The sequence below is a fragment of the Tiliqua scincoides genome, chromosome 3, assembly GCF_035046505.1.
Source record: "Tiliqua scincoides isolate rTilSci1 chromosome 3, rTilSci1.hap2, whole genome shotgun sequence".
Lineage (NCBI taxonomy): Eukaryota > Metazoa > Chordata > Lepidosauria > Squamata > Scincidae > Tiliqua > Tiliqua scincoides.
The window spans coordinates 82154674-82168588 of record NC_089823.1 but is presented as its reverse complement, the minus strand read 5'-3'; the positions used below and the strand labels follow the sequence as shown (position 1 = coordinate 82168588).

Genomic DNA, 13915 nt, shown 5'->3' with positions numbered 1-13915 from the left:
CCAAAAACTACTTTTGTTGAAAAGTAGTACAAGTCCAGACTGATTATCCGCAGATTTGGAACCTGTGGTTTTATCTAACTGCAGGTTCCAGGCTGTGTATTGGCCAGATCTGTTGCCCTGTGAACGCAACTGACTCTGTGCTCAGAATGCCTTCTAAAGAATGACCCTCAGATTGCCTTCTAAAGACATTTCAATGCTACTTCTAGTTTTCAGAGGGGGGGGGAACTGTGACATTTTAATGCATTTAGAAGTCATTCTGAGTGCCAGGGAGGTCACAGACAGCCCTCCCGGCCCTCAAAACACCCTCCAAATGCATCAGGAGCACAACTTGCTTCACATTTGGAGGGTCTGGTGTGCCTGACCTGTGGATTTCATTATCTGCGTGTTTCGGTATCTGCAGGAGTTCTGGGAACTGAACCCTTGCAGATAACAAGGCATGACTGTATAGAAATATTTGTAATAATTCTATGTTGCCTTTCTTCCTTGGTGGAACTTAAGGTGGTGTGATGGACCTCCTTGGTAGTCTTCCTTCCTTCCTGCAGTCAGGCCCAGACCGACTTGGTTTCAACAGCATTTGCCATATCATATGCTTTCAGACCATGCTCATGTCAGACTGAATAGTCTTAGAAATTTCCAGCAGTGAAATGGGAGAATGGTTAGGGAGAACAATGCACAATGCAGATCTATCCATGACCGGTACTGTGTGGAACTGACTTGAACGGCATTTGAATTAATTCTAGAAAGCATCTCGGAAGCTAGATTTTATAAAACCGCAAATCATGGAATCCATTATGTCTGTGGAATGAATGATGATTTTTTTATATGATAAATTGTTTACCGCTATTAAAGGAAATGCAGTATATTAGTAGAGGGGTTTGTTTTTGTTGATAACTAAATAAAAACACAAAACACCACATTTTGTGTTTTAATTCAACACATTTTCAAAGAAATAACACCAATTTTAAATATCTCTATATATATTAGAAAAAGCCAAAATGCAAGGGGCGGGAACTCCTTTCTGTACAACTGCCCGTCTTCCTATATTTCTGATTCCTGAATTACTTAATTTTAATTCATTTATGAAAATCCTCTTTGTCTTCCATTTCTTTGACTGTGTTGCCCTGTGACTGCCTTTGCCTTGCCTTCCCCCATCTCAAGAGCTGCTAAGTGTGCTTCACATTCCTCTTGTTTCTTCCTTCTCCTTCTCTTATCTCTCTCACGCACATACTCCCTTAATCCTGTATTTCACTCAGATGCCAACTTTTTAAAAATCTTCTCTCTTGTTCTGCTGGTTACTCAGTTTGGCTTCTTGTTAATATTCATTTTTCTCTGCAAACAGTGTTAAGTCAATCTCAGTGTAGTTCAAGCATCCAGCCCTCGAGCCTTATGTTTGACACCCCTGGCTTAGAAGTTATGGATGATATATGGCTGTTGCCATCAAAAGCAACAGCACTCATCTCCTCTTTCTCTTCATAGTAATATTTATGTAGAATGCATAATGTAGAATGCAAGGATTCCCCTAAATTCATTTTGGGAAGCAAATGTGGTGAAGATCATTATGGAGCACAAGGATTTGTTACTATCCCTGAAAGCATCTAATGTCACTGGTCCTGTTTTCTGGGTTCAAGTTGGAGGTGGTTGGTGGTTGCCACTGCTCCCCCTGTAGCTGAGCTCTATAGAGATCAAAGCTTGGCTACTCAGAAGTTGGCAGTGACATGGAGATGTCTTTGATGAATTTCTGGGGCAGGGGAGTCAAACTCATTTCGTACAGTGGGTGAAATAGAATTCATGATGCCTGCTGAGGGTTGGCAGTGATGTCGTTAAGCAGAAATAAGCACAGCGACCAGAAATAAACACAGCGACACCTTAGCACAGCTCAACAGCTGAGAACTGAAAAGCTGGTGGTGGGAGAGTCCGAGGGCTGAATAAAGAGCTTCCATGTACCGGATGCAGCCCACGAGCCTTATGTTTCACACCCCTGGTCTGGAGGCTGCACTGTGCAACCATAAAAGTCTCCACACAGTGTGTACAGTTCTTACAGGGAATGCTGGAGGTTGCTCTGCTTTTTTCCTGATAATCTTCACAGGAACCGATGCGTTTCAAGTTAATTTTAGAGATTAGATCGAACTAACTTGCAGATTATATTTCCAGTTGAGCTCTACCATTTTATCTTTCCCTTGTCTAAGCAGCCTTGTGTATGTGTTGAAGCTGTATCTCACCCTTCAGAGGCTGACTGAAATCTGGATGAAAATCTCTTCTAAACTTCTGTTTGTGATTTTTCAAGCTGCAGATTATTGGTGAATCTATCATACATCCCAGCTGTCTTATTTCCTCCTCTTTTGCATACTATTTTGCCTGACAGAAAATCCTATAGGATTCATAAGCTTGCTGCGTGACTCTGTTACTTTCTGATTCATCCTAATAAAGGATGAATAAAGGACCCTAATAAAGGACCCTACTTTGGCTATTAAAAATATCTATACAAACATGAAGATTAATATACTGTGATTGTTTGAAAGCTAATTAGCTATGAGTCATAATGGTCTGCTACTTTTCAGATCAGATGTGTGGGGAGGTGAAAGGATAGAAGAACATATTTTTGTAGAAGGACCCACTACAGTTTTCTACTTCCTAGAGGAATCCTTGAAAAAACCCGGACATCATGTTTAAAGGGTTACCCCCAAATAACAGCCTCAAGGGTCTCAACACAATTGCATCACTCCAGATATTCTGCATTACTGATTATTTTAGGGGAGACAAGAGATAGGCTCTTTGGTGTCAGCCCATGACATGCACTTCTGGCTATGCTAGCAGGAAGGAACCTTGTTTACTTTTAGATGTGACTCTGAATTACTATAAGTCAGACTCCCCGAAAAGAAATATTGTGAGAGATACAAATATGTAACTTTATTTTTAGACCTTCTGATGAAAACAATAGAGAATTCTATATTGCTTCCTTTTGAGGCAGGCATGTAGCTCAAATATCAGTGAACACCCAAATGTTCAATTGTTTGATGAGCATATAATATGATGATAACTTAAGTTTCCATGACATTGAAAGAAAATGCTATGTTGCCCTTTATGAAATGATTGTCTTTTTTAATATATTGATATATTTTTCAGTGGGCGTTGTTTTCTTTGTTGATGTGATCTCAAACATGAAATGTTCTGAACGTATAGTGCTCAGTTGTGTTCTACAAATTCAGTAAAGTTAAAACTTTAGACTTCAGAGTGGACTTCTCAATAATTACTCCTGCTGTAACACTTCACAGGTTTTGCCTCTGGGGTTCTTCTGGTGCTTGAAGCTTGCTTTCTTTTCTCCTTTCTGAACAGTAAGATCAGTTCTCTTCAGGTGTAATATCACTGGCATGTTTTGCATGAGAAATCACCACCCTGAATTGCGTTGAATGCAGCCACCCCTTTCCTTCCAACCATCTTTGTGTCAACGTCATATGGTTCTATCGCTATTTTTCATGCTGTGGTTTCTCCTGAATGTTACCCACTGATACCATGCAGAGGGTTCCCTAAGATCATCTGAATTGTATATTTGTTTTGAGCTTTGATGAAAACTTGGGAAAGAAGTCAAAGTTTGTATAGTGGTTATGTTAAAGATAGTTGGATTGAAATGAAATGCTTGTTCAAGCATGCAATATTGGTAATCCCCATTGTCTTTTTGTCTTTTTTTACAGCTTTTCTCAAATGTGCATGACAAATTGAATTCCACAGTTTGTACTGAAATATGTCCCAAATTCCTTTTTTCCATCTTCCTTGCATGAGCCCATATCTAAACGTGCATCAGAAATTCAGAGATTTTATCTGTCTTGGAGCATTTTTGTTTTTTTAGAAATATGAAATGTATACTATTATCTTCTTAATTTGCTTTTTTTTTTTATAAACAACCACAATAGGAAAGATACATTTTATCCTATTTGAAAACCCCTTTGTTGAATTTCCCAAGACCCATGTACGTGCTTCAATTAAAATATTAACTTTACTATGAAAAGCAGTGCAAACTTCTTTGAGACCAATTATCCTGACAAATTGGGATAAGTGCCTGTGTAAACAAGTATTCTGAAACTACTCTTGGCTAAGTTAAGGTGGGTGGAGTTCGCAATTACACATGGGCCTGAGAATAGTCTGAGAGTCTGCATATTCCAAAAATGTCTTGCTCCTGCTAAATGCTGTATTAAACGTGAAGTTATAGCCTTTGAAACAACTAATTTGGTGATCATGTGCAACAAGTTCTGGTTTGTAATTTTACCTTCCTTGAGCTAATGCATGATAATGCCCCATTTTATTGATACAATGAAAGTTATCTCTAATTACTCTATCCCAGTGGTTCTCAAACTTTTAGAACCAGGGCCCACTTTTTAGAATAAGAACCCACTGGAAGTGATGTCATGACCAGAAGTGATATAATCAAGCAGGACGATTTTTAACAATCCTAGTCTGCAATCCTACCCACACTTAAGTCTCATTAACTATCATTGTTAAAAGTATATACATAATAGCCTGTTCAAAGTATAGATCTAAGAACATGAGAACATAAGAAGAGTCCTGCTGGATCAGGCCAAAGGCCCATGTAGTCCAGCTTCCTGTATCTCACAGTGGCCCACCAGTGCCCAGGAAGCACACAAGACAACAGACACAATCTGCGTCCCGGTGGCCTCCCCTGCATTTGGCAATCAGAGGCAGCCTGCCTCTAAAACCAAGAGCTTGCCTGTTATGACTTGTAACCCGTAATGAACTTTTCCTCCAGAAATTTGTCCAATCCCCTCTTAAAGGCATCCAGGCAAGATGCTATCACTACTTCCTGTGGCAAAAAATTCCACAAGCCAATTACACGCTGGTTTATAATATTTTCTTCTGTCTTTCCTAACTCTCCCAACACTCAACTTTAGTGGATGTCCCCTGGTTCTGGTGTTATGTGAGAGGGAAAAGAGCATCTCTCTATCTACTCTGTCCAACCCCTGCATGATTTTGTATATCTCAATCATCTCCCCCTCAGGCGCCTCTTTTCTTGACTGAAGAGCCCCAGATGCGATAGCCTTTCCTCCTAAGGGAGGTACCCCAGCCCAATAATCATTTTGTTCGCTCTCTTCTGCACCTTTTCCATTTCCATTATATTCTTTTTGAGATGTGGCAACCAGAACTGGACACAATACTCCAGGTGTGGCCTTACCATAGATTTGTTCAATGGCATTACAATATTAGCTGTCTTATTCTCAATGCCTTTCCTAATGATCCCAAGCATAGAATTAGCCCTCTTCACTGCTGCCGCACATTGGGTTGACCTTTTCATTGAGCTGTCCACAAGGACCCCAAGATCTCTCTCCTGATCTGTCTCAAACAGCTCAGAACCCATTAGCCTATATGTAAAGTTTTGATTCTTTGCCCCAATGTCCATGACTACACTTACTTACATTGAAAAGCATCTGCCATTTTGCTGCCCAGTCTCCCAGTTTGGAGAAATCCTTCTGGAGCTCTTCACAGTCTCTTCTGGTCTTCACCACTTGGAAAAGTTTGGTGACATCTGCAAACTTCTGCAAACTTGTCCACCTTGCTGCTTAGCCCTGCCTCCAGGTCATTTATGAACAGGTTGAAAAGTACAGGTCCCAGGACAGATCCTTGGGGCACTCCACTTTCCACCTCTCTCCATTGTGAAAAGTGCCCACTGACACCCACTCTCTGCTTCCTGGACCTCAACCCGTTCCTAATCCATGAGAGGACCTGCCCTCTAATTCTCTGACTGTGGAGTTTTCTCAGCAGCCTTTGGTGTGTCAGATGCCTTCTGAAAGTCCAGATATATAATGTCCACAGGTTCTCCCGCATCCACATGCCTGTTGATCTTTTCAAAGAATTCTAAAAGGTTCATGAGATTTGTCAGATCTGTAACATTTCTCCAAATGCAGTCATATACTATGGTAGCATCAAGTCTAATATATTAAAAATAAAATATTGAAATGAATGGGGACCCTCCTTAAATTGGCTTGTGACCCACCTAATGGGTCCTGACCCATAATTTGAGAAACACTGCTCTATACCATTGTGCTGTTACCAAAATGGAATCCACTTTGCAAGTATGCAGATTAAGGGGTGGAGCTGTGCAAATAGGTACAGGCTTCATTAGCACCTCTGGAAAAGTATATCCCTCATACAGTGTAAAAACATTTTATAAAGTAAATGTACGAAATTTCATAGTGGTCAGTCACTAAGGTTAGGGTAACCCCAATGGTGTCCCTAAGTACAATAAAATTGATTTTATCCCATTCATTGTTATGTGAAGAAGTACTTCTTTAGGCTAATGTTGCCCCAACGCTGGTGCCCATTAACCTCAGAAGTGCCAGGAAGTCCAGTATGTCTCAGTGAACGAAACACTCAGGCACACTACATCCCCTCCAGGCACTTCTGTTATATACAAGTGTGTGCTCCCCCCTCCCCCAATTCTAATTTAGGATATTTTTAAGACTACATCAGTGACAAAATTTATGGCTGACATCTCAGTTTGGTTCCATTCCATAATGTTTGTGGTTCTATATAAAGTAAATCTGTATAATTGATGGCAGATTTTTAGTGAATTCCTGGCTTTCTTGAAGTTAATGGGCAGATAAGCCTCATCTCCTATGAACCAAGGATCCAAGTGTCTGTATTTAATTTGTCAAATGATGCTTTTTTGTAAAAAACCAAATCTGTAGCTGTTGATCAATTGAGGAATGATTTGTTTCCTGCTCAGATTCGCCTTCTGTTTATTACTAGCAGCACTCTGAAAAACTGATACAATAGAAATGTGAAGTTGATTGCAGTAAATTTTAATAAAATGTAATTTTTGAGGAAAGTGAGATTGTGGAATGAAGAGCAAAATAAATTTTAGTTTTGCACCTTGCTCAATAAGAGGCTTGACACATACAAAGTGGCAATCGTTCAAGAAAGATTGTGTGGACGAAGAACTCTGTTTTTAAAGTAAAACATATCAAAATAAAACATTGAATGTTCTGATGTTGAAAGATCATTATACGTATCTTCCTTTATGTGGCTTTTTAAAAGAAAATTATTCTTGCTGTAAGCAAAGGTACCACCTCTAGAAAACGTGGATGGCATCCAAAGGTTGTCTTCCAGTAGTGGAAGTACTGTTAGTGAAGTACTATTGCACAAGCAGAAGGATGTTGCCTGTGTTCCAGGGTACGCCTTGAGGTAGCTGAAAACATTGCGCGCTTGTGGCTGTGCATTTTGGCCAAATGCATTGCACAAGATAAAAAGTGACTCTTCTGTTGGCGCTTGGACAGCATTGCCGGATACCACTATGTCTAACACCCCAATCTGCAAGTGTAGCTATGGATGCCACCCTCTATGAATAGAACTGACGTGACCTTGGTCACCTTACTGGAAAAGGTATAATAAAGGTCTGCTTCTCATAGAATTGATGAATCACAGGTTTATTATTAAGAATATTTACATATTGCTCTTCAACTTAAAAAATTGTTCCTATAGCAGTTTTCTTAATTAAAATAAAAACATGATTTAGCTAGGTCATGATCCTTTTTACCAGCAGTATACAGACAGATGCATCAGGAACATGACCTGCAGGGTATAATGTAAAATGCAGTGCCAGTTTAACCACATCTGTTTCTGCAAACAGATGCTGAATGTTTGGCTGCCATGGTAGATAGCCAGTGATATTTCTGTTCTCCATGTCTAAATGCATTTAAAAGTTTAGATCAGTGCTACTTAATACATCCTATGATTAGCACTTTTTAAAATTTATGAGAAATGCAGGTATATATTCCTTTTGCACAACTTTTAGCACATTTCCCATTAAGATGCTGGAAATGTATCTGAAAATCTCTTGTCTGAAAGCTTTAAGAATGTCACTTACACCAGCCCATATGCATGTTGTTCAGAGTGACACCTAGAATTAGCTAACTGCATGCATTAAACATCCTGATGGGACATTTTCAAATGTAGAGGTGAATTATCCATGTAGAAAGTGGAAGCATCCATGAAGAATTCAGCTATTTTTGTGATAACTACTGATGTATAGTTGTTCTTCAGTTCTGCTGCCAGGAACTATTCTCAGTATCATCAGTATGATAAAAATAGTTCTGAAATTATTTAAGTAAAAATAGAATTTACCTCCTGTTACTGGTGGCAGATATAAGTGAAAGCATGACTTTCTTGAATTTCACAGCAAAGTGGCATTTTGCCTCCACAGAGATAGGATTTTAACGTTTCTGTTTCATTCATCAGTGTCTTTTCTAATGGCTGATGGCTGGTGTTCCTTCTGCATCACTTTTGGATTGTGAGCCATTTTGGGGACAGGGAGCCTTTTAATTGTTGTCTGTAAACTGCTTTGAACGTTTCTGTTGAAAAGTGGTATATTAATAATTTTGGAAAACATCTGGTCTGCTCCATTTGTCCTGTTATCGGTGAAGGAAGAAGTAGGCTTCCTAAGACTCTTGACTTTTTCTGTTTCAGCTTCTTTTCTAAGCTCACAGGTTCTCTCCAGCCTTCTCTAATCAGAGAGCAAACCTGCCTTCTTTCTGGGTCTCAGAGGTACATCTTGCTTTTAATCCTTTAAGACTAGAATCTTAGATACTTTCCTGAAAGTAAGCCCCACTAAATTCAATAGGACTTACTTCTGAGTAAGCATCCACAAGATTGCATGGTTACTCTTGCAAAAATACCACTTGATGCTTTGTTGTGCTTTCGCTTGTCATAGGTCTACACAATCCCTTGGTGTTAAGAGTCACAACATTTATTTTTGGCATTCTTTAATAACCTAACCACTAAACTTTGAAAAAAGAAAGTGGGGTGGGGGATAGTTCCGGTGCTCTTATGCAAAGCATTTATATTATATCTACTTAAACCACCTAATTATGTAAGTCACTATATCCTTTCCTTAATTACAAGATCTGTCTTGGTGGTTCTTGCACTCCTCTTTTTTTTCTTAATTTATGTTGTACCTTATCCGTTAAATGTTGCTTATCTTATATTTTAAGATATTAGTGAGTCTAACCCTTGTTCTCCCTTTATATTTTAAAATTTCTTATGTTTTTGTTCATTTAACCTACACATCGACATATAACCTCAGGGATGCTGTACACTTGTTTCTGTATTTCTTATATAAAGACAGATACCTTCTTTAAAAGAATTTTTTGGATATTCTGGTTGATCTTGTTCTAGCAAGCATACTTGGAAGCAGATTCCTAAGTTACTGTAGTGAACTGTATGATGCAGTTCTATGGAAATGCAAAACACACTGGACACAATTCAACTTCCTTGGAATTTTCACTGCTTTCCTTTTTCACTTTCTAACACTTCTGGCTGCAAATATGCTTGAAAGGGTGTTAGCAGTGTCTTTTAGAATGTGATAAACAGACAGGTGTGTGAATAACATTGCCAGTAGTTGGAGATGACACCAATTACACGCATAATTCTTTGTCCTTTCTTACTAGTAGCAAAACCAGAATAAATGGGCAGATACACAATTTAGTAGTCAATTTATACATGTCATCGACTTCAGATTTCTTGGTTTAGAATGCACAGTGCACACATCCCTGCTTATTCTTAGCAGTAGAGGAAGTTGCAAGGGAAAGTAGTGTCTTCCACTTCTTAGAGGTTTTCTAGAAAAAGCTAGGAGTATCTCAAGGGTAAGAGAAAGCAAAATGATACCTACATCACTAAAACAAGTATCCGAACCTCAAAATCTATGATGGCACATTGACAGGTTCCAGTCCTATATGCTCTTTCTTGGGAGTAAACCCCATTGATCACAGTGGGGCTTACGTCTGAGTAGATAGGCATAGGATTGTGAATCCTGGGAAATATCCTGTGCCAGAGCAAACAAGACCTTGCTCCCATTGAGCCCTCTGTGTATATTAAAGCCTCAGGGTGACCACAAGGACTGATCAGGGTAAGGTCTCTTGTTCATTACAGTAGTATTAGTTGAAGTCAAAAGGGGCTTTTGCTTCCAGTGTTGCCGTACCTTGTCTTTTTCTTAAAAGAAAAGTTTTTCTTCCACGTTATCTGGTACCAACAAGTCTAAATTTTGTGTCAGTGTAACTGATTTTGCATGTCTAAGCGTGACCAAACAATGCCATCTTAATTTTGTTTTGTAAAAGTGGAATGGTAAGATTTGTGTGAATGATCTGTGTATAACTTGATAGTGTGAGAATCAAATAGTATATTACTTTTAGTGAGAGTCAACTAGTTTGAACAGAACTCTGTTCAAGCAAGCTACTCAAGTTAATGCACACACAAGAGTCAGTTATTGTGTATAGCAGGGGTGCTCAGTAAGTCGATCGCGATCTACCAGTGGATAGCCAGGCAAAATGAGTAGATCTTCTCTCCCGTCCACACATTCCTGGGAGTGAGCCCTGCCCTGGGAGTGAGCCCCGCCCTGGGAGTGATGCATTCCTTCGAGTGAGCCCCGCCCTGGGAGTGATGCATCCCTGCGAGTGAGCCCCGCCCTGGGAGTGAGCTCCTGTCCACACATCCCTGGGAGTGAGCCCCATGGACTCTACTGGGGCTGACTCGTGAGTAGTCCTGGAGAGGAGCCGCTGGCAGGCTTCTCTCCCGTCCACGCATCCCTGGGAGTGAGCCCCGTTGACTCTCCTGGGGATGACTTACCTTTCCCCTGTTTTTGCACTGGTATGTATGGAGATCTGCCCCCCCCCACTTCCATCTGTTGGTTCTGTGTGCAAGGGGTTTTGCACTGGTCTTACTGTGATGTCTATATAGAGATCTTCCCTCCCCCACACCTTTCCCCTGTTTTTGCACTGGTCTGTATAGAGATCTGCTCCCCCTCCCACTTGTATTGGAATCCAGGAAGATCTGGTGAGGAGGTAGATGTGGTGTCAGCAGTGGCCCCTTTAAGGGTAAGGCCTGGGCATCCAGCAGAGTGTGCTGCACAGCTGCAGCCACTTGAAGGCAATAGGGCCCTCAGGGATATAAGAGCACCTGAGGCAGGAAGGGCTCCACTTATTTATGTGAGTCAGCCTTTTCCTACAGGAAGATCATTAAGTCCAAGTACCGTTCCACCATGACTGATGAACATTTGGAAGCGTGCTTGAGGCTGGCTGTCAGCAGCTACTATCTGGACTATGCGTCCTTGGCTGATTCACTTCAGTGCAAGTCATCAAAGTAAACTCAAGTAATTACAAAAAATGTTTATAGTTAATTACGTTGTGTTGTGCAATATTGGCTCATGCGGTTATGCAAGGTACACCAACATACATTGTACACACAAATGTTATATGTTACGATGGCGTGAACATTGTAAAAAACCTCTGGTAGATCTCCAGGCCTTGCTGGGTTTCAAAGTAGCTCTCGAGCTAAAAAAGTGTGAGCACCCCTGGTGTATAGTGCCTCTGGTTAATTCAAGGATGCATTGCATTTCATGGCACTGTGTAACAGTAATCTGACCTGACACTGTGCTTTGTTTTATCCCATTTAATTAGAACAGTGGTTCTCAAACTGGTGGGTTGCAATCCACCAGATTGTGTAAAGGTTCCCCCCCTTTCAGGGACGGGGGAAGGGGAGAGGCAGTGATGCGATTCCCAGGATCGTGTCGCTAAGGGGGACAAGGGGGATACTTTGCACTTACTTGTAAGTAGGTAGGGCTGCTGGAGGCTGCAAGAGGTGTGGGGAGCCCTGCATAGCCCTCCGCAGGACTCCCTGAGGGTTGGAATCTTCAAATGGAGTGATCATAAAGCATTTCGTGTTTGCAGGAGGTGCTTTGCGATCTCTCCATTTGAAGATTCCAACCCTCAGGGAGTCCTGTGGAGGGCTATGCAGGGCTCCCCACACCTCCTGCTGCAGCCCTACCTACTTACAAGTAAGTGGAAAGCACCCCCCTCACTCCCCTCAGCAATGCGATCCTGGAGATCGTCACTGCCCTAACCCCTCCCCCGCAAAGACTTACTGAGGGAGTAAAACACCCTCAAAATTTGGGAACCACTGCATTAGAAATATTGTGCAATTTTCTTGCTACTATTTTGTAAGTAGTTTGGTGCTTATATGCAATTGTGAATGAATAACATCTTTGCAGGCCTCGGAGGTTCCTAGTATTTATGGAGCAATGCTCAGGGGAAAACCCAAACAATGATTATATTTCTTCTTGTCCTAGGCCAGCTGATGCAGGTTATCCAGAAGGCTCTTCAGGAGAGCCAGCAGCTCAGCCAGATTACAATTTAGGAAACAAATGGAAGGCATCTCCTAGGCCCCCCCACACAGGGCAGCCTACAGTTGCGTCTCAGAAGAGCAGAGGTAGATCTGGGACATTGCCCAGTGATTACAGATATTCCCAGGAAAACGTGAATGAAAAAAGCAAAGATTGCAGCTTGCCACCTGCTATTTCTGAGCTACAAATATCCATTGAGAACCACTTCGGACCCCCACAAGGCAAAGGAGAAGAAAGCCTACAGACCGATCCAGCACTGCTGAATAAGAAACACGGTGCTGCATCCCAGAGGCCTCCCCCACCAAAAAGAGAGCATAAATACAGGCGACAAGATAATTCTTCAGCATCGCTTGCTGCTTCATCAGAATCTTTACTGACAGGGCCCAGCAGGCCCGTTCAGTCTGCCTCTCCTGCCTCTGCGGCTGAAGGTCGCTTGTCTCCTTCTCAAACTTCAGTCAAGATCTCTAGCAAATTAGCAAGCACTGAACTGCCAGAACCTCAGCAATCAGCACCTGTAGAAAATGTTTGTCAGCACTTAGAAGAAAAATCACATCTCAAATCTGAACCTGCATTAACTTCGACATATTGCTACCTTCTGAAACCTGAAATGGAGACTTCAAGGTCCCCTTCACCACAGTTTGCCCCACAGAAGTTGACTGACAAACCTCCTGTGGCTGTCCAGGATGAGAATCCCACAAGGTAGTATGGCATTTTAATTTATTTATACAGCATCATCCGCGTGCATGTATATAGAGTAAGGGGACAAGTTTGTACTCCAAGGAGCTTGGAGCCTACATAGTCACAAAGGGGAAAACGGAGGAGATAGACAGAATTCGAAGCAGGGCTAAGCAGGAGAAAAATTTGTGGTTCCTAGAGTTGAATTATAGTAGGGGGAAAAAGACTGTCAGCCCAATTCAATGGACCTGCTGAGCTGCCAGAACTCGCATTCTGGCAACCTGCCACTCTGTGCAGCTGTGCCACTGCCACAAGTAGGGAAAGAGGTGGCCTCTAGAAAAACCTTGATGCCAGTAAGTTGGGACAGGGGGGAGGAATGCAGCAGCAGCTCCAGCGGTATCCCAGCCTCCATCCACCTTCCCAGAGGCACTCAGACTTGCATCTTCAATAGTTGGCACTGGTTTAAGTAGACCTATTGTGGCATGGCTGCTTTCCCCTGGGCAAGGGAACAAATGTCCCCCTACCTGAAGGAGACCTCAGAACTTCCCCCTGGAGTACCCTCCAGTGGCATAGCTGAATCGGCAAGGAAGGTTTAGATAGGAGTCAGCTGCATGTCTCCCCAGAAACAGTGGAATTTAAGAAGGCTTTTGGAGACAAGGCATTGTGCAGGTGTTCCAGGTGGCAGTTCCTCTCAGGTATAAGAAATGGCAATGAAGAAGGGGCAGAAATGCTTGAGAAGCAGGAGATTTTCAGCTGGCTTGAGGGTAGTGAAGCTGGAGGAGCAAGAGACACAGGATCTGGAGGTTGGGAGGAGCAAGACCATGTTGGGATTTGAAGATAAGGAGAACAAGGAGTTTGTGTTGAATCTGGGAGTAGGTAGGAGACAAAAGAAAGAATATAAGGAGGGAAGGTGATGCAGTTAAAATGACTAGGAAGAGTGAGTGAAATTATTTTGGCAGCACATTGCTGGATGGAGGTGAGGGGACTTGTTCAGGTCTGTGTAATAAGCTTTTCAGTGTGTGTTTCGAGAACAATTACAGATTGTGAGGTTATTACTTCCAG

At 41.7% G+C, this 13915-nt stretch overlaps 1 protein-coding gene across 2 annotated transcripts in view; it reads left to right on the top strand.

Annotated features, from left to right (window-relative positions):
• SHROOM2 (shroom family member 2) overlaps positions 1–13915 on the top strand; it is a 143219-nt gene that overhangs the window by 116769 nt on the left and 12535 nt on the right. The window contains exons 6-8 of one of the 2 annotated variants that reach the window (XM_066621617.1): positions 4052–4056; positions 8434–8550; positions 12125–12877. In XM_066621617.1, coding sequence (XP_066477714.1) covers positions 4052–4056; positions 8434–8550; positions 12125–12877 — 875 coding nt within the window. The remainder of the gene's footprint in view (positions 1–4051; positions 4057–8433; positions 8551–12124; positions 12878–13915) is intronic. The other variant, XM_066621616.1, reaches the window with a different exon arrangement.